This window comes from Salvelinus fontinalis, chromosome 36, assembly GCF_029448725.1.
Source record: "Salvelinus fontinalis isolate EN_2023a chromosome 36, ASM2944872v1, whole genome shotgun sequence".
In the NCBI taxonomy this organism is placed as follows: domain Eukaryota; kingdom Metazoa; phylum Chordata; class Actinopteri; order Salmoniformes; family Salmonidae; genus Salvelinus; species Salvelinus fontinalis.
In genome coordinates this window covers 9,147,191-9,168,218 of record NC_074700.1, presented here as the reverse complement: position 1 = coordinate 9,168,218, position 21,028 = coordinate 9,147,191, and the positions used below count along the sequence as shown (strand labels likewise).

Here is a 21,028-nt window from a genome sequence, read left to right as displayed (position 1 = left end):
GATGAGAAAACACTGACAGTAAATATGTTAGAGATGAGAAGACACTGACAGTAAATATGTTAGAGAGAGATGAGTCAACACTAACAGTAAATATGTTAGAGAAAGATGAGTCAACACTGACAGTAAATATGTTAGAGAAAGATGATAAAACACTGACAGTAAATATGTTAAAGAAAGATGATAAAACACTGACAGTAAATATGTTAGAGAGAGATGAGGCAACACTGACAGTAAATATGTTAGAGATGAGAAAACACTGACAGTAAATATGTTAGAGATGAGAAAACACTGACAGTAAAAATGTTAGAGAGTGATGAGAAAACACTGACAATAAATACGCTAGAGAGAGAGGATAACCCACTGACAGTAAATATGTTAGAGATGAGAAAACACAGAGAGTAAATATGTTAAAGAGAGATGAGAAAACACTGACAGTAAATATGTTAGAGAGAGATGAGAAAACACGGACAGTAAATATGTTAGAGAGAGATGAGAAAAAACTGACAGTAAATATGTTAAAGAGAGATGAGAAAACACTGACAGTAAATATGTTAGAGATGAGAAAACTCTGACAGTAAAAATGTTAGAGCAAGATGAGAAAACACTGACAGTAAATATGCTAGAGTTAGAGGATAACCCACTGACAGTAAATATGTTAGAGAGAGATGAGAAAACACTGACAGTAAATATGTTAGAGAGAGATGAGAAAACACTGACAGTAAATATGTTAGAGATGAGAAAACACTGACAGTAAATATGTTAGCGATAGATGAGAAAACACTGACAGTAAAAAGGATAAAGAGAGATGAGAAAACACTGACAGTAAATATGTTATAGAGAGATGAGAAAACACTGACAGTACATATGTTAGAGATGAGAAAACACTGACAGTAAATATGTTAGAGATGAGAAAACACTGACAGTAAATATGTTAGAGAGAGATGAGAAAACACTGACAGTAAATATGTTAGAGAGAAATGAGAAAACACTGACAGTAAATATGTTATAGAGAGATGAGAAAACACTGACAGTAAATATGTTAGAGATGAGAACACTGACAGTAAATATGTTAGAGGTGAGAAAACACTGACAGTAAATATGTTAGAGAGAGATGAAAAAACACTGACAGTAAATATGTTAGAGATGAGAAACCACTGACAGTAAATATGTTAGAGAGAGATGAGAAAACACTGACAGTAAATATGTTAGAGATGAGAAAACACTGACAATAAATATGTTAGAGAGAGATGAGAAAACACTGACAGTAAATATGTTAGAGATGAGAAAACACTGACAGTAAATATGTTAGAGAGAGATGAGAAAACACTGACAGTAAATATGTTAGAGATGAGAAAACACTGACAGTAAATATGTATAGAGAAAGATGATCAAACACTGACAGTAAATATGTTAAAGAAAGATGATAAAACACTGACAGTAAATATGTTAGATAGAGATGAGAAAACACTGACAGTAAATATGTTAGAGAGAGATGAGACAACACTGACAATAAATATGTGAGAGAGAGATGAGAAAACACTGACAGGAAATATGTTAGAGATGAGAAAACACTGACAGTAAATATGTTAGAGATGAGAAAACACTGACTGTAAATATGTTAGAGAGAGATGAGGCAACACTGACAGTAAATATGTTAGAGATGAGAAAACACTGACAGTAAATATGTTAAAAAGAGATGAGAAAACACTGACAGTAAATATGTTAGAGATAGATGAGAAAACACTGACAGTAAATATGATAAAGAGAGATGAGAAAACACTGACAGTAAATATGTTAGAAAGAGATCAAAAAACACTGACAATAAATATGTTAAAGAGAGATGAGAAAACACTGACAGTAAATATGTTAGAGAGAGATGAGAAAACACTGACAGTAAATATGTTAGAGAGAGATGAGAAAACACTGACAGTAAATATGTTAGAGAGAGATGAGAAAAAACTGACAGTAAATATGTTGGAGAGAGATGAGAAAACACTGACAGTAAATATGTTAGAGAGAGATGAGAAAACACTGACAGTAAATATGATAAAGAGAGATGAGAAAACACTGACAGTAAATATGTTAGAGAGAGATGAGAAAACACTGACAGTAAATATGTTAGAGAGAGATGAGAAAACACTGACAGTAAATATGTTAGAGATGAGAAAACACTGACAGTAAATATGTTAGAGATGAGAAAACACTGACAGTAAATATGTTAGAGATGAGAAAACACTGACAGTAAATATGTTAGAGATGAGAAGACACTGACAGTAAATATGTTAGAGAGAGATGAGAAAACACTGACAGTAAATATGTTAGAAGACACTGACAGTAAATATGTTAGAGAGAGATGAGTCAACACTAACAGTAAATATGTTAGAGAAAGATGAGTCAACACTGACAGTAAATATGTCAGAGAAAGATGAGTCAACACTGACAGTAAATATGTCAGAGAAAGATGATCAAACACTGACAGTAAATATGTTAGAGAGAGATGAGAAAACACTGACAGTAAATATGTTAGAGAGAGATGAGGCAAAACTGACAATAAATATGTTAGAGAGAGATGAGAAAACATTGACAGTAAATATGTTAGATATGAGAAAACACTGACAGTAAATATGTTAGATAGAGATGAGAAAACACTGACAATAAATATGTGAGAGAGAGATGAGAAAACACTGACAGGAAATATGTTAGAGATGAGAAAACACTGACAGTAAATATGTTAGAGATGAGAAAACACTGACAGTAAATATGTTAGAGATGAGGCAACACTGACAGTAAATATGTTAGAGATGAGAAAACACTGACAGTAAATATGTTAAAAAGAGATGAGAAAACACTGACAGTAAATATGTTGGAGAGAGATGAGAAAACACTGACAGTAAATATGTTAGAGAGAGATGAGAAAACACTGACAGTAAAAATGATAAAGAGAGATGAGAAAACACTGACAGTAAATATGTTAGAGAGAGATGAGAAAACACTGACAGTAAATATGTTAGAGAGAGATGAGAAAACACTGACAGTAAATATGTTAGAGATGAGAAAACACTGACAGTAAATATGTTAGAGATGAGAAAACACTGACAGTAAATATGTTAGAGATGAGAAGACACTGACAGTAAATATGTTAGAGAGAGATGAGAAAACACTGACAGTAAATATGTTAGAGATGAGAAGACACTGACAGTAAATATGTTAGAGAGAGATGAGTCAACACTAACAGTAAATATGTTAGAGAAAGATGAGTCAACACTGACAGTAAATATGTTAGAGAAAGATCATAAAACACTGACATATGTTAAAGAAATATGATAAAACACTGACAGTAAATATGTTAGAGAGAGATGAGAAAACACTGACAGTAAATATGTTAGAGAGAGATGAGAAAACACTGACAGTAAATATGATAAAGAGAGATGATCAAACACTGACAGTAAATATGTTAGATCGAGATGAGAAAACACTGACAGTAAATATGTTAGAGATGAGAAAACACTGACAGCAAATATGTTAGAGATGAGAAAACACTGACAGTAAATATGTTAGAGATGAGAAAACACTGACAGTAAATATGTTAGAGATGAGAAAACACTGACAGTAAATATGTTAGAGATGAGAAGACACTGACAGTAAATATGTTAGAGAGAGATGAGAAAACACTGACAGTAAATATGTTAGAAGACACTGACAGTAAATATGTTAGAGAGAGATGAGTCAACACTAACAGTAAATATGTTAGAGAAAGATGAGTCAACACTGACAGTAAATATGTTAGAGAAAGATGATCAAACACTGACAGTAAATATGTTAAAGAAAGATGATAAAACACTGACAGTAAATATGTTAGAGAGAGATGAGAAAACACTGACAGTAAATATGTTAGAGAGAGATGAGGCAAAACTGACAATAAATATGTTAGAGAGAGATGAGAAAACATTGACAGTAAATATGTTAGATATGAGAAAACACTGACAGTAAAAATGTTAAAGAAAGATGATAAAACACTGACAGTAAATATGTTAGATAGAGATGAGAAAACACTGACAATAAATATGTGAGAGAGAGATGAGAAAACACTGACAGGAAATATGTTAGAGATGAGAAAACACTGACAGTAAATATGTTAGAGATGAGAAAACACTGACAGTAAATATGTTAGAGATGAGGCAACACTGACAGTAAATATGTTAGAGATGAGAAAACACTGACAGTAAATATGTTAAAAAGAGATGAGAAAACACTGACAGTAAATATGTTAGAGATAGATGAGAAAACACTGACATTAAATATGATAAAGCGAGATGAGAAAACACTGACAGTAAATATGTTAGAGAGAGATGAGAAAACACTGACAGTAAATATGTTAGAGAGAGATGAGAAAACACTGACAGTAAATATGTTAGAGAGAGATGAGAAAACACTGACAGTAAATATGATAAAGAGAGATGAGAAAACACTGACAGTAAATATGTTAGAGATGAGAAAACACTGACAGTAAATATGTTAGAGATGAGAAAACACTGACAGTAAATATGTTAGAGATGAGAAAACACTGACAGTAAATATGTTAGAGATGAGAAAACACTGACAGTAAATATGTTAGAGATGAGAAAACACTGACAGTAATTATGTTAGAGATGAGAAGACACTGACAGTAAATATGTTAGAGAGAGATGAGAAAACACTGACAGTAAATATGTTAGAGATGAGAAGACACTGACAGTAAATATGTTAGAGAGAGATGAGTCAACACTAACAGTAAATATGTTAGAGAAAGATGAGTCAACACTGACAGTAAATATGTTAGAGAAAGATCATAAAACACTGACAGTAAATATGTTAAAGAAATATGATAAAACACTGACAGTAAATATGTTAGAGAGAGATGAGAAAACACTGACAGTAAATATGTTAGAGAGAGATGAGAAAACACTGACAGTAAATATGATAAAGAGAGATGATCAAACACTGACAGTAAATATGTTAGAGCGAGATGATCAAACACTGACAGTAAATATGTTAGAGATGAGAAAACACTGACAGTAAATATGTTAGAGATGAGAAAACACTGACAGTAAATATGTTAGAGATGAGAAAACACTGACAGTAAATATGTTAGAGATGAGAAGACACTGACAGTAAATATGTTAGAGAGAGATGAGAAAACACTGACAGTAAATATGTTAGAAGACACTGACAGTAAATATTTTAGAGAGAGAATAGTCAACACTAACAGTAAATATGTTAGAGAAAGATGAGTCAACACTGACAGTAAATATGTTAGAGAAAGATGATAAAACACTGACAGTAAATATGTTAGAGAGAGATGAGAAGACACTGACAGTAAATATGCTAGAGAGATAGGATAACCCACTGACAGTAAATATGTTAGAGATGAGTCAACACTGACAGTAAATATGTTAGAGAGAGATGAGAAAACACTGACAGTAAATATGTTAGAGAGAGATGAGAAAACACTGACAGTAAATATGTTAGAGATGAGAAAACACTGACAGTAAATATGTTAGAGATGAGAAAACACTGACAGTAAATATGTTAGAGATGAGAAAACACTGACAGTAAATATGTTAGAGATGAGAATACACTGACAGCAAATATGTTAGAGAGAGATGAGAAAACACTGACAGTAAATATGTTAGAGATGAGAAGACACTGACAGTAAATATGTTGGAGAGAGATGAGTCAACACTAACAGTAAATATGTTAGAGAAAGATGAGTCAACACTGACAGTAAATATGTTAGAGAAAGATCATAAAACACTGACAGTAAATATGTTAGAGAGAGATGAGAAAACACTGACAGTAAATATGTTAGAGAGAGATGAGAAAACACTGACAGTAAATATGATAAAGAGAGATGAGAAAACACTGACAGTAAATATGTTAGAGCGAGATGAGAAAACACTGACAGTAAATATGTTAGAGATGAGAAAACACTGACAGTAAATATGTTAGAGATGAGAAAACACTGACAGTAAATATGTTAGAGATGAGAAAACACTGACAGTAAATATGTTAGAGATGCGAAAACACTGACAGTAAATATGTTAGAGATGAGAAGACACTGACAGTAAATATGTTAGAGAGAGATGAGAAAACACTGACAGTAAATATGTTAGAAGACACTGACAGTAAATATGTTAGAGAGAGATGGGTCAACACTGACAATAAATATGTTAGAGAGAGATGAGAAAACACTGACAGTAAATATGTTAGATATGAGAAAACACTGACAGTAAATATGTTAGAGAGAGATGAGAAAACACTGACAGTAAATATGTTAGAGAGATAGGATAACCCACTGACAGTAAATATGTTAGAGATGAGAAAACACAGAGAGTAAATATGTTAAAGAGAGATGAGAAAACACTGACAGTAAATATGTTAGAGAGAGATGAGAAAACACGGACAGTAAATATGTTAGAGATGAGAAGACACTGACAGTAAATATGTTAGAGATGAGAAAACACAGAGAGTAAATATGTTAAAGAGAGATGAGAAAACACTGACAGTAAATATGTTAGAGAGAGATGAGAAAACACGGACAGTAAATATGTTAGAGATGAGAAGACAATGACAGTAAATATGTTAGATAGAGATGAGAAAACACTGACAGTAAATATGTTAGAGAGAGATGAGAAAACACTGACAGTAAATATGTTAGAGATGAGAAAACACTGACATTAAATATGTTAGAGAGAGATGAGAAAACACTGACAGTAAATATGTTAGAGATGAGAAAACACTGACAGTACATATGTTAGAGAGAGATGAGAAAACACTGACAGTAAATATGTTATAGAGAGAGGATAAAACACTGACAGTAAATATGTTAGAGATGAGAACACTGACAGTAAATATGTTAGAGATGAGAAACCACTGACAGTAAATATGTTAGAGAGAGATGAGAAAACACTGACAGTAAATATGTTAGAGATGAGAAAACCCTGACAGTAAATATGTTAGAGAGAGATGAGGAAACACTGACAGTAAATATGTTAGAGATGAGAAAACACTGACAGTAAATATGTTAAAGAGAGAGGAGAAAACACTGACAGTAAATATGTTAGAGATAGATGAGAAAACACTGACAGTAAAAAGGATAAAGAGAGATGAGAAAACCCTGACAGTAAATATGTTATAGAGAGATGAGAAAACACTGACAGTACATATGTTAGAGGGAGATGAGAAACACTGACAGTAAATATGTTAGAGATGAGAAAACACTGACAGTAAATATGTTAGAGATGAGAAAACACTGACAGTAAATATATTAGAGAGAGATGAGAAAACACTGACAGTAAATATGTTAGAGAGAGATGAGAAAACACTGACAGTAAATATTTTATAGAGAGATGAGAAAACACTGACAGTAAATATGTTAGAGATGAGAAAACACTGACAGTAAATATGTTAGAGATGAGAAGACACTGACAGTAAATATGTTAGAGAGAGATGAGAAAACACTGACAGTAAATATGTTAGAGAAAGATGATCAAACACTGACAGTAAATATGTTAGAGAGAGATGAAAAAACCCTGACAGTAAATATGTTAGAGATGAGAAAACACTTACAGTAAATATGTTAGAGAGAGATGAGAAACCACTGACAGTAAATATGTTAGAGAGAGATGAGAAATCACTGACAGTAAATATGTTAGAGAGAGATGAGAAAACACTGACAGTACATATGTTAGAGAGAGATGGGAAAACACTGACAGTAAATATTTTATAGAGTGAGGATAAAACACTGACAGTAAATATGTTAGAGATGAGAACACTGACAGTAAATATGTTAGAGAAAGATGATCAAACACTGACAGTAAATATGTTAAAGAAAGATGATAAAACACTGACAGTAAATATGTTAAAGAAAGATGATAAAACACTGACAGTAAATATGTTAGAGAGAGATGAGAAAACACTGACAGTAAATATGTTAGAGAGAGATGAGAAAACACTGACAGGAGATATGTTAGAGATGAGAAAACACTGATAGTAAATATCTTAGAGATGAGAAAACACTGACAGTAAATATGTTAGAGAGAGATGAGGCAACACTGACAGTAAATATGTTAGAGATGAGAAAACACTGACAGTAAATATGTTAAAAAGAGATGAGAAAACACTGACAGTAAAAATGTTAGCGATAGATGAGAAAACACTGACAGTAAATATGATAGAGAGAGATGAGAAAACACTGACAGTAAATATGTTAGAGAGAGATGAAAAAACACTGACAATAAATATGTTAAAGAGAGATGAGAAAACACTGACAGTAAATATGTTAGAGAGAGATGAGAAAACACTGACAGTACACATGTTATAGATGAGAAAACACTGACAGTAAATATGTTAGAGAGAGATGAGAAAACACTGACAGTAAATATTTTAAATAGAGATGAGAAAACACTGACAGTAAATATGTTAGAGATAGATGAGAAAACACTGACAGTAAATATGATAAAGAGAGATGAGAAAACACTGACAGTAAATATGTTAGAGAGAGATGAAAAAACACTGACAGTAAATATGTTAAAGAGAGATGAGAAACCACTGCAAGTAAATATGTTAGAGAGATGAGAAAACACTGACAGTAAATATGTTAGAGCTGAGAAAACACTGACAGTAAATATGTTAGAGAGAGATGAGAAAACACTGACAGTAAATATGTTAGAGAGAGATGAGAAAACACTGACAGTAAATATGTTAGAGATGAGAAAACACTGACAGTAAATATGTTAGAGATGAGAAAACACTGACAGTAAATATGTTAGAGATGAGAAAACACTGACAGTAAATATGTTAGAGAGAGATGAGAAAACACTGACAGTAAATATGTTAGAGATGAGAACACTGACAGTAAATATGTTAGAGATGAGAAAACACTGACAGTAAATATGTTAGAGAGAGATGAAAAAACACTGACAGTAAATATGTTAGAGATGAGAAAACACTTACAGTAAATATGTTAGAGAGAGATGAGAAACCACTGACAGTAAATATGTTATAGAGAGATGAGAAAACACTGACAGTAAATATGTTAGAGATGAGAAAACACTGACAGTAAATATGTTAGAGATGAGAAAACACTGACAGTAAATATGTTATATAGAGATGAGAAAACACTGACAGTAAATATGTTAGAGATGAGAAAACACTTACAGTAAATATGTTAGAGAGAGATGATAAAACACTGACAGTAAATATGTTAAAGAGAGATGATAAAACACTGATAGTGAATATGTTAGAGATGAGAAAACACTGACAGTACATAAGTTAGAGAGAGATGAGAAAACAATGACAGTACATATGTTAGAGAGAGATGATAAAACACTGACAGTAAATATGTTAGATATGAGAAAACATTGACAGTAAAAAATGTTAAAGAGAGATGAGAAACACTGGCAATAAATATGTTAGAGATGAGAAAACACTGACAGTACATATGTTAGAGAGAGATTAGAAAACACTGACAGTACATATGTTAGAGAGAGATGATAAAACACTGACAGTAAATATGTTAGAGAGAGAGGAGAAAACACTGACAGTAAATATGTTAGAGAGAGATGAGAAAACCCTGACAGTAAATATGTTAGAGATGAGAAAACACTGACAGTAATTATGTTAGAGAGAGATGAGAAAACACTGACAGTAAATATGTTAGAGATGAACACTGACAGTACATATGTTAGAGAGAGATGAGAAAACACTGACAATAAATATGTTAGAGAGAGATGAGAAAACACTGACAGTAAATATGTTAGAGAGAGATAATAAAACACTGACAGTAAATATGTTAGATATGAGAAAACACTGACAGTAAATATGTTAGAGATGAGAAGACAATGACAGTAAATATGTTAGAGAGAGATGAGAAAACACTGACAGTAAATATGTTAGAGATGAGAAAACACTGACAGTAAATATGTTAGAGAGAGATGGGAAAACACTGACAGTAAATATGTTAGAGAGAGATGAGAAAACACTGACAGTACATATGTTAGAGAGAGATGAGAAAACACTGACAGTAAATATGTTATAGAGAGAGGATAAAACACTGACAGTAAATATGTTAGAGATGAGAACACTGACAGTAAATATGTTAGAGATGAGAAACCACTGACAGTAAATATGTTACAGAGAGATGAGAAAACACTGACAGTAAATATGTTAGAGATGAGAAAACCCTGACAGTAAATATGTTAGAGAGAGATGAGGAAATACTGACAGTAAATATGTTAGAGATGAGAAAACACTGACAGTAAATATGTTAGAGATGAGAAAACACTGACAGTAAATATGTTAGAGATGAGAACACTGACAGTAAATATGTTAGAGATGTGAAAACACTGACAGTAAATATGTTCGAGAGAGATGAGAAAACACCGACAGTAAATATGTTAGAGAGTGATGAGAAAACACTGACAGTACATATGTTAGAGATGAGAAAACACTGACAGTAAATATGTTAGAGAGAGATGAGAAAACACTGACAGTTAATATGTTAGAGATGAGAAAACAAGGACAGTACATATGTTAGAGAGAGATTAGAAAACACTGACAGTGCATATGTTAGAGAGAGATGATAAAACACTGACAGTAAATATGTTAGATATGAGAAAACATTGACAGTAAATATGTTAGAGAGAGATGAGAAAACACTGACAGTAAATATGTTAGAGAGTGATGAGAAAACACTGACAGTACATATGTTAGAGATGAGAAAACACTGACAGTAAATATGTTAGAGAGAGATGAGAAAACACTGACAGTAAATATGTTAGAGAGAGATGAGAAAACACTGACAGTAAATATGTTAGAGAGAGATGAGAAAACACTGACAGTAAATATGTTAGAGAGAGATGAGAAAACACTGACAGTAAATATGTTAGAGAGAGATGAGAAAACCCTGACAGTAAATATGTTAGAGATGAGAAAACACTGACAGTAATTATGTTAGAGAGAGATGAGAAAACACTGACAGTAAATATGTTAGAGATGAACACTGACAGTACATATGTTAGAGAGAGATGAGAAAATACTGACAGTAAATATGTTAGAGAGAGATGAGAAAACACTGACAGTAAATATGTTAGAGAGAGATAATAAAACACTGACAGTAAATATGTTAGATATGCGAAAACACTGACAGTAAATATGTTACAGATTAGAAGACACTGACAGTAAATATGTTAGAGAGAGATGAGAAAACACTGACAGTAAATATGTTAGAGATGAGAAAACACTGACAGTAAATATGTTAGAGATGAGAAAACACTGACAGTAAATATGTTAGAGAGAGATGAGAAAACACTGACAGTAAATATGTTAGAGAGAGATGAGAAAACACTGACAGTACATATGTTAGAGAGAGATGAGAAAACACTGACAGTAAATATGTTATAGAGAGAGGATAAAACACTGACAGTAAATATGTTAGAGATGAGAACACTGACAGTAAATATGTTAGAGATGAGAAAACACTGACAGTAAATATGTTAGAGAGAGATGAAATAACACTGACAGTAAATATGTTAGAGATGAGAAAACACTTACAGTAAATATGTTAGAGAGAGATGAGAAACCACTGACAGTAAATATGTTATAGAGAGATGAGAAAACACTGACAGTAAATATGTTAGAGATGAGAAAACCCTGACAGTAAATATGTTAGAGAGGGATGAGGAAACACTGACATTAAATATGTTAGAGATGAGAAAACACTGACAGTAAATATGTTAGAGAAAGATGATCAAACACTGACAGTAAATATGTTAGAGATGAGAACACTGACAGTAAATATGTTAGAGATGAGAACACTGACAGTAAATATGTTAGAGATGTGAAAACACTGACAGTAAATATGTTAGAGAGAGATGAGAAAACACCGACAGTAAATATGTTAGAGAGTGATGAGAAAACACTGACAGTACATATGTTAGAGATGAGAAAACACTGACAGTAAATATGTTAGAGAGAGATGAGAAAACACTGACAGTTAATATGTTAGAGAGAGATGAGAAAACACTGACAGTACATATGTTAGAGAGAGATGAGAAAACACTGACAGTACATATGTTAGAGAGAGATGAGAAAACACTGACAGTAAATATGTTACAGAGAGATGAGAAAACACTGACAGTAAATATGTTAGAGAGAGATGAGAAAACACTGACAGTAAATATGTTAGAGAGAGATGAGAAAACCCTGACAGTAAATATGTTAGAGATGAGAAAACACTGACAGTAAGTATGTTAGAGAGAGATGAGAAAACACTGACAGTAAATATGTTAGAGAGAGATGAGAAAACACTGACAGTACATATGTTAGAGGAGATAAGAAAACACTTACAGTAAATATGTTAGAGAGAGATGAGGAAACACTGACAGTAAATATGTTAGATAGAGATGAGGAAACACTGACAGTGAATATGCTTGAGATGAGAAAACACTGACAGTAAATATGTTAGAGAGAGATGAGAAAACACTTACAGTAAATATGTTAGAGAGAGATGAGGAAATACTGACAGTAAATATGTTAGAGAGAAATGAGAAAACACTGACAGTAAATATGTTAGAGAGAAATGAGAAAACACTGACAGTGAATATGCTTGAGATGAGAAAACACTGACAGTAAATATGTTATAGAGAGATGAGAAAACACTTACAGTAAATATGTTAGAGAGAGATGAGGAAATACTGACAGTAAATATGTTAGAGAGAAATGAGAAAACACTGACAGTAAATATGTTAGAGAGAAATGAGAAAACACTGACAGTGAATATGCTTGAGATGAGAAAACACTGACAGTAAATATGTTATAGAGAGATGAGAAAACACTTACAGTAAATATGTTAGAGAGAGATGAGGAAATACTGACAGTAAATATGTTAGAGAGAGATGTCGAAACACTGCCAGGAAATATGTTAGAGAGAGATGAGGAAACACTGACAGTGAATATGTTAGAGAGAGACAAGGAAACACTGACAGTGATTGAGACGGAGAAGAATTGTGAGAGAAAATATTGTTCGAAAAAGCAAGTCGATGAAGAAGAAAATAATGAGAGGAAAAGAGGAAAGGTTGATATTTCATGCGTTGACTCAGCCCGTGATCAAACAGCGCTCGTCTGAGGTAGAAACACTAGGCTGCCGAACAAGCCAACAGGAGTGAGAGTTCATGGAACACATCCAGAAGTGCTGTGTAGAAAAGCACTCTGGATAGCGATCCGTTATAATCAACCATACGAGGTGAACGTACCTTCATCAATCAACGTCAGAATAAATTACCCACCCTCATCATAGGACGGCACGCGTGGACTGTATATTCAATGATGCACTGTGGAATGCTTTCCACTATTGAACGCACACTACAGTAGGTTTTCAAGATATGTAACTTTCAAAATGCAGAAATTTGGCCCATATGATGCATTTTGAAAGTTACATATCTTAAAAACTTGATTCCTGACATACAATGTCAACAATGGACTAATTAAACAAATACCAAAATATCGTTTTTGGGTGGAGTTTTACTTTAACTAAATCAAGAATGTAGTCTTTATTAAATGGATTATTATCCAGTATAGTTGACCATTGTGGAGAGGGAGAATGATCAGACTAGAACAGACGTGTCCCTGTGTGCTCTATTCTCTTCACAGCGTAATCAAAGCTCATTCTTTATGCAGCATATCAACTCTGAACAGTCGTTCAACCATTAATATTTCGAGTGGCTCAGGACCAGCCAACGTGATCGGCAGAACAACTAAGTCCCAGTGTTTGTTTGGCATCCATCGTCGATGCATCGGTATGCCTCTTTAACGCTGAGGGGAAAACACACCCACTTTGAGTTTTGGTTTGAACAAGGTGAGTCATCCTCTAGCGCTATGGAGATGGTGAGCTATAAAGACGAGTGACGCCACGGCAGGCTAACCTAACTATGGGAAAAGCTTATTCTCTCGACAGGTCAAATCATTTTACAATGTAGCGAGTAAAGTGGATTTTCAATCTTCCAAACGAAGGGCACCTCATTGGGTTCTCAATGGGTTCTCTATGGGTTCTCTATAGGTTCTCTATGGGTTCTTGGCAGTTCTCAGTGTGATGATGACCGAAGCGTTTGAAACCTGTTTGAACATGTCCGTTCACACCAGCTGATTCATCATACAGCCAATGGTGTGGCTATGGTGGCCAACCTGTGGGTGCCATCTGACCAATCAGAAGCTGCATATGCAGTTTACGGGCACTGCCATGGGAAGGGGAGGTATACCAGAGGTGTTGATAGGACTGTGTCGAGACAAAGATACACTCAGTGAAGAGACAAGCGAGACGAGTGCAGCTATGCATGTAGATGCCTGTGTGGGTCTGTGTTTGAGGGTTGAAAAACCGTCATCTACTCCAACCTTGGCCTTGTGGTCAGCAGTAACTTTTCCTATCCAAGTACGGCACCAAGGACCAAGCTTATGACACAAAGCTGAGTTACGTGGCAAGAAGAGAGTGTTGGTATCGTGCACTTTCGCCTTCTAATTCATGATGCTTAGAACCAAAGGAATGCAACACATTTGAGAACAATGCAAACGATAATAAATGAATCCACTTTTTAAGAAAGTCTTAGATTCACCTAATGATCATGACGACTTGGAAGCAGGTTCACACAGAATCTTTAGCAATTACTCAGACAAAGTGTCATTTTTTTCCCACCGATGGAATCACATTGTGGCGACAACACCAAACATTCACCTCAGCTCACCCTCGTATCGTCCTGTAGACAGGGCACACATTGAGCAGCTCCACCAGACGCTGGACGGCTTCACAACGGCTCTTGGTTTTCTTACAACACTCCCTCGGTGTCAGACACCTGTAACTGAGCCACGCCGTAGCGGAACACAGTGAGGGGCAGACTGCATACAGAGAGGCAGGAGGACAGCGAGGTATTCCGCTGTCACCATTTCAGTCGTACAGACAGATGGCGAGGTAAAGATAGATGCAAGTCTATCTTATCCAGCAAGTCAGAATAGAAGCTAAATATCTCTAGAGTACAAGAAGACGGGAAAGTAGAAAACAATGCTGAGAATCTGACGAATTTACAGAATATGTGTGACAAATCATCTAATATTCTACAGTTCTATCTTATTTTGGGCTAACGGTTTATTCGTTTTCTCTGTTTACTTTCCGTTGTTCCTCAAATGTGCCGACACTCTTCAAGGTGAATCTCAACCCTCAGACACAGAGATACTCACATAAGTAGGCACCCTAATGTTGCCACGGTAACATGGCCATTTTGACTGTGCAGTAGGAGTTGTAGGAGTTGTAGGAGTTGGGAATGGGCTGGATCCTATAATGTTGAATACTGACTAACTTTCTCTTTCTCAGCATTCATGTTTTCACTCCCTTTAAAGGCCTTGTTGTTGCTCTGTGTATTACTGTTGATTATCTTTTGAAAGGTTTTGTGAAAAAGTTGCATTATAACCCTTATGAAAGTCCCTTGCCCTACTTATTGTGGGGTTGTCAGGAAAAATGGGGGCTTGAGGGCTTGGAGGGGGCTTGAGCACTTGTGGGATATGTTGGCCTGGGAATGACAAATACAGCCCAAAATACCCTCAATAGACATTTCTAGAATCTCCACTCTACACTCACTCGCTTTATCCGATCCCTATTCCGTTAAAATACACAAATTTACCTCATCAACTCAAGAAAGGGCCAGGTTTAAGAATATGTATGATTCATGTTATGGACATTTCTGTGACTAACCTTATCATTGTCCATAAAGAGAAATGTAATAATTTTTCAAACTGCCCCCTAACATTTTTGCAAATTGTTTCTGTGATTGTGACCCTAACAAGATTATGGGATGCGGCAGAGGGTAGCAAATTGTTTTTTGAAGAGGGAATGTAACTTGTCATTGATATTGTGCTATGTACTGCTAACATTGTCCTATTATGTTTAACGTCTCCAATTGGTACTCCTATGTTTGTCTCAATGATTTTGTCCTGACCTATCTTTAAAGCAATGTACTGACTTGTAAACACCCCAAATGTTTTATTAACTGTGGGTGTGATTATATTACAAAGGACAAAAAAGTAATTCACAAAATTACCCAATTCCCTCTAACACTGAATATAAAGGCATAGAGAAAAGGGGCTAAGGCATAAAGATCTGAGAAATTGTTAACTGTGTCGGGTGATAATTGGTAGAAGGGAATAGGAATTTTAATGTTCCTTGTTTTAGCATATCTACTGGGAGGGAGGTGGGTGTTAGAACCGCATCTGTAGACTGTGTTTCGGGGTAGAAACCAGGGGCATCAGTTTCCCCCAGCTGGTCTTCAGGGTGTGAATACAGATTACAGCTAATTAGAACTGAGCCATGGAATCCACCATGCCCCCAGGCGGAATAGGATTTGAGCCATTCTTTATGAGAACTGAAAAACACAATGAATTATTTAGAGAATTATTAGATTTTTCACACACACACAACAAGAAAAAGAAATGGGGGGGGGGGGGGGGGGGGTGTCGGGGGGGGAGTTGTTTATCACTATCCAAGAACAATCTTACGCAGCTTTCTTTTTGTAATTTTTTTTTTCATGCAAAAATCATGCGGCCAATTTGTTGATGTAAGTGACCTGAACTCCGTGGTTTGCTATCTTATTTAACCCAGAGAAAACTGAGAGTCAGCGTAGAAATAGAACAGCATAGACAGGCAGACAGCAAAGGATAGCTTGTATCTAGTAGATGTTGAACTGTTGTTTAGTCTTTTAAACATGTTGTCCAAGGACAACAGTAACATATATGTATAGTCATGTTCAGTCTAGAGCAAGGGAGATGTAAGGATAGTCAGAAAATGTATTGTTATCTTTATACTATGTATTGTACATCTGTTTAGTCAGCTTAACTCTTTCAATAGAAGACTAGAGACTAACTCAACTTTAGAACTGACCTCATGTCAGGTTTTAGTGCTGTTCTAATAATGGTGTTGCTGTTTTCATTTGAACTTTTGTTGTTTTTCTTTTTTGATCTGGAGAGGGTGCTCTGTTTTTCACTGACACGCTTTTCCCTCCGTTGTCTCTTTCTTGTCCTAGGAGGTGAATTAGTGTTGCCCATAATAACGGTGGACTCCCTAGACCCCCCATCCATCGCCACCCGCTACCCTGTAATCCCCCCGCCCCCCACCTACCGGCCCCTCCTACCCTTCCTTGAAACTACCAAAGAGTCCCTCCCCCTGCCCAACGGTCGCCCCCCCTGCCCACTGGACCAGGAGGACTGCGAGGAGGCGGGACCCATCGAGGTGTCCGCCTACGGCTCGGGTGAGATGACCGAGTCGGACGACGAGGACTATTACAAAAACTCCCCCCTCGTCACCGACAGGACGGTCCTCCCCCCTCCCCCCAACGAGGGTGGCATCCATAATCCCCACGACCGTCACTTCTCCCACCGGCCCCCCAACTCCCACCGCCCCCCTCTGTCCTCCACCCCCACAGCCAACCCCAACCAGCTAGGCCCCAGGCTCAACAAGCCCGGCGGCAGCAGCAGCAAAAACCCCGCTGGCAAGATGAACACCCGGGACCAGGTGCTGCTGCCGCCCGCCCACCCCTCCTCAGACCCTGACCGCCACCGCCACGTCCCAGGCGTAACCTACCCTCCCAATTTCCCCCATGTGCCCACCCCAGACCCCACCTCCCCAGAGAGAGGAGGGCCTCCCGGCGCAGTAGAAGTAATCAGGGAGTCCAGCAGCACCACGGGCATGGTGGTGGGCATCGTGGCGGCCGCTGCCCTCTGCATCCTCATCCTGCTCTACGCCATGTACAAGTACCGTAACCGGGACGAGGGCTCCTACCAGGTAGACCAGAGCCGAAACTACATCAGTAACTCGGCCACTCAGAGCAACGGCACACTGGTGAAGGAGAAACAGCCGGGCACAGCCAAGACAACCACCAAGAACAAGAAGAACAAAGACAAGGAGTACTACGTCTGAGACCGGCCTAGCCAGAGACAGAGGACAAAAGGAGACGCACAGAGAGAGAGGAAGGGAGGGGGAGAGAGGAGAGGGGAGAGATGGAGGTAGAGGAAGGAGAAAGGTAAGGCAGTATATGAACTGACAACTGTAAAGTAATTAGCAAAATCTTTGTGGGCAGAGTTTCATTTTGTTTAGTGTGTAGGTTACATTGCCGCCAAAATGACCTCCTCGCTTTCCTCTTTAACCCATTTAGAGCCTAAAGCAAAGGGAGAAAGGATGGGATTGGCACAGAAACGTTTTAAACGACTTAATCAGATCGACACATAGTCCCACAACTATTCAAAATATTCTTGGTATTTTTCTTCAATACAGTAATACTCTTTCGCACTTAGCCTCATAACATTTTCTTTGAGAACACAAACAGACAAAGTCTTGATTACAATGGCCGCCAAACCTCGCTCAATACAATATAATTTTGTGCCAACAGCCATACCCAGAGCTAATGCTACAACGGAGCTAGGTAGTCCAGCACCATTGAAAGGGTATTGTATTGTAAATAGCCTACGATCAGAGTTTAAGCATGGTGATTGACTATAGAGAGACACAGGGAAGGAAGAACCACCATCAGTGTTTGAGCATAGACCTATTCATCGGTATCAGAGGTTAAGTGTATTGATTCTATCTACTAGATGGGTTTGTATTGGAAGTTCAAACCCCACTGCTAGCCAAGTACATTAATACCAAAATACTGCCAAACATACAGAAACTAGGTGTCAAATCTGCCTCCTTCCCTCATCTAAGTATTCAAACATCACCTCACTTGTCTCTCGTGAAGTCTCTCCCTCTTTCTCTCCCTCCTCCTCTCACTCGTGAGCATCTTTTTTCTGTCCCTGTCTATGGTCCTGAGGAGCTGATGCAACATTATTCTGCTATGTTTCAAGCATGTAGTAGTCATTTCCGAAAAAAGAGAAACTTTCTGTGGGAGAAAACACAAAAAAATGACGATGATAACTAGCAAACCACGTGTGAGAACAACACCTTGAACCAACCAACGGATGCTACGTATTACGTTTTAGCCGCCAAAACAACTACTGAGGCCAAAACCCTGGGTCGTCTTTCAGTTCTCCAGCAGATATCCGTAATGTGTTTTTCTTGGGGGCTCCACACGGCATTTCCCCCTACTGAGCCCACTACCGCAGAGGATGTGGCTCACCTCGTTACAGTCCTATCACACACAAACCAGAAACCAACCTCCAGCAGACAACCTGACTTTGTTCTATATAAATATATATATGTATAGACGTTTCAGAGAAGAAAAAACCTATGGACCTAACTGAGAGTGTGTCATAAGAGGAGAAATGCACCCTAATGCGCGTGCATCAGTGGACTCGGTGATAGATAACGAAGATGATGGACAATTGATACTTGACGTGAGACCGATATCCCCCACCAATCCCCTTAATCATGCACACTATGACCAACATTCAACGACAGTGGGAAACGCAGTCCCACTACGGTGGAGATTAAAAGGAAGAGTGGGACGGTGTTTTTTTTGTTTGCTGTTTTTGTTTTTTGTTTCCTTCCCTGAAAAAATGAGAGACATTTGATGGAAATTGTGAATTAATTTGCTGGAGTCCCACTGTCGCCCCCTAGTGTTGGGGGGAACGCGTACGCTACCTTGGATCTGCGTTCTTACCTCTCATTGGTCAAGACTGATGACAGCCAATGAGGGCAAGCCCAGTGAAAAACGTTAAATGGAAAAAACACAGAACAAGGCGAACAGCAAGTTCACTTGCTGATGTACAACAAGAACTCTGGTATTCCAATTTTCTCAACTCTATTAAAAAAGAAAACTGTACCATGAAAAGAAAAGAAAAACCTTTAAAAAAAGTTTGTGAAATGTCTAAATATTTGAATCTCTCATCCCATTACTAAGAAAATGTGTTTTCCCTATTACCATTCCTGTTCGGAGAAAAAAATATGACAAAGATAATCAATTCTGGGAAATTTCAAATGTATATGTTATTTTTTTGGTAATTAAGCAAATGTGATTTGGGTTACAAACGTTAAACCTCTCCTCCATCCCTCCTACTGCCATCTCAATCCATTCTTGTCCCACGTTCATCCCTTCATCTCTCCATATCTCATCCCCTTTTCTCACAATGGCAGATTGTAGGTAACCATTTAACTGAAGACCACACATGGTCTCATCCATCCTCTCTTTTCTATTTTCTATTGTTTTATATCTATCTATAACTGCTAGAGTCAAAATGGCCGCCATGTCTGGAGAATGGCTCCATCCCACCCATCCTTTTTCCTCATCCAGTTTGTCCGGTTTCTCTTTCAATCCATTGCAAAAAGAACCATCCTCCTCCCAGTATCTTCCTGTTCTTTCTAAATGTTATTGTAAAGTGTTCCAGTGAGATTACTCTAAATATGTGTACATTAACAGAGGGGAATACACTTGGTTATATACTTCTTCTACCTCTTGTTGCGTGGTCTGTTGGTCTCAATCAGTTAAATATTTTGTGTTGTTGTTTTTCAGGTTGGAAAGTGAAAGTGTTAATACTTCTACTTTAACCTTGACATAACACTTACCAAAGTGTCTCTTAGTCCATCTTGCATAAGTATTCTAGCTGCTGCGTTATAGATAATAGTGAGGCTAGATATGAATGGTGTTATTCCAGCATTTGCTCATCACACTTTTTAAACGTCATTGTAGGAGTTTATGTATGACACACACAGGTATCCATTTATACATATACACCAATATCATCACAACATAACAAGGAGCCTGCCTGCCTGCCAAGATGCATAAGTGATGAGTGGAAGAGGCCATAAAGGTGCTGCATTGCTTCCTAACCTACACACAGACTGTATACCAGCTGAAACCCCATATTCCCTTATAATGAGCACACACACTATGAAGAACATCTGGCTCCCAACCCCAGAGAGGTGAATGTTCCACTGGTAGTGATGATAATCCTCTACATCCCCTTGGCTCTGACAATCCTGGAGGTACAGTATTTCATCTGACCAAGACCTGCGCAAGGA

General features: G+C 36.8%; 1 protein-coding gene across 1 annotated transcript in view; it reads left to right on the top strand.

The window, feature by feature from the left end:
- Positions 1-20,458, top strand: part of LOC129835410 (neurexin-2-beta-like) — a gene marked incomplete at its 5' end in the record, with an annotated part of 183,836 nt that extends 163,378 nt beyond the window's left edge. Inside the window, one exon of the mRNA XM_055901048.1 lies at positions 17,100-20,458. Coding sequence (XP_055757023.1) covers positions 17,100-17,992 — 893 coding nt within the window. The remainder of the gene's footprint in view (positions 1-17,099) is intronic.
- Between the last annotated feature and the right edge of the window lie 570 nt (positions 20,459-21,028).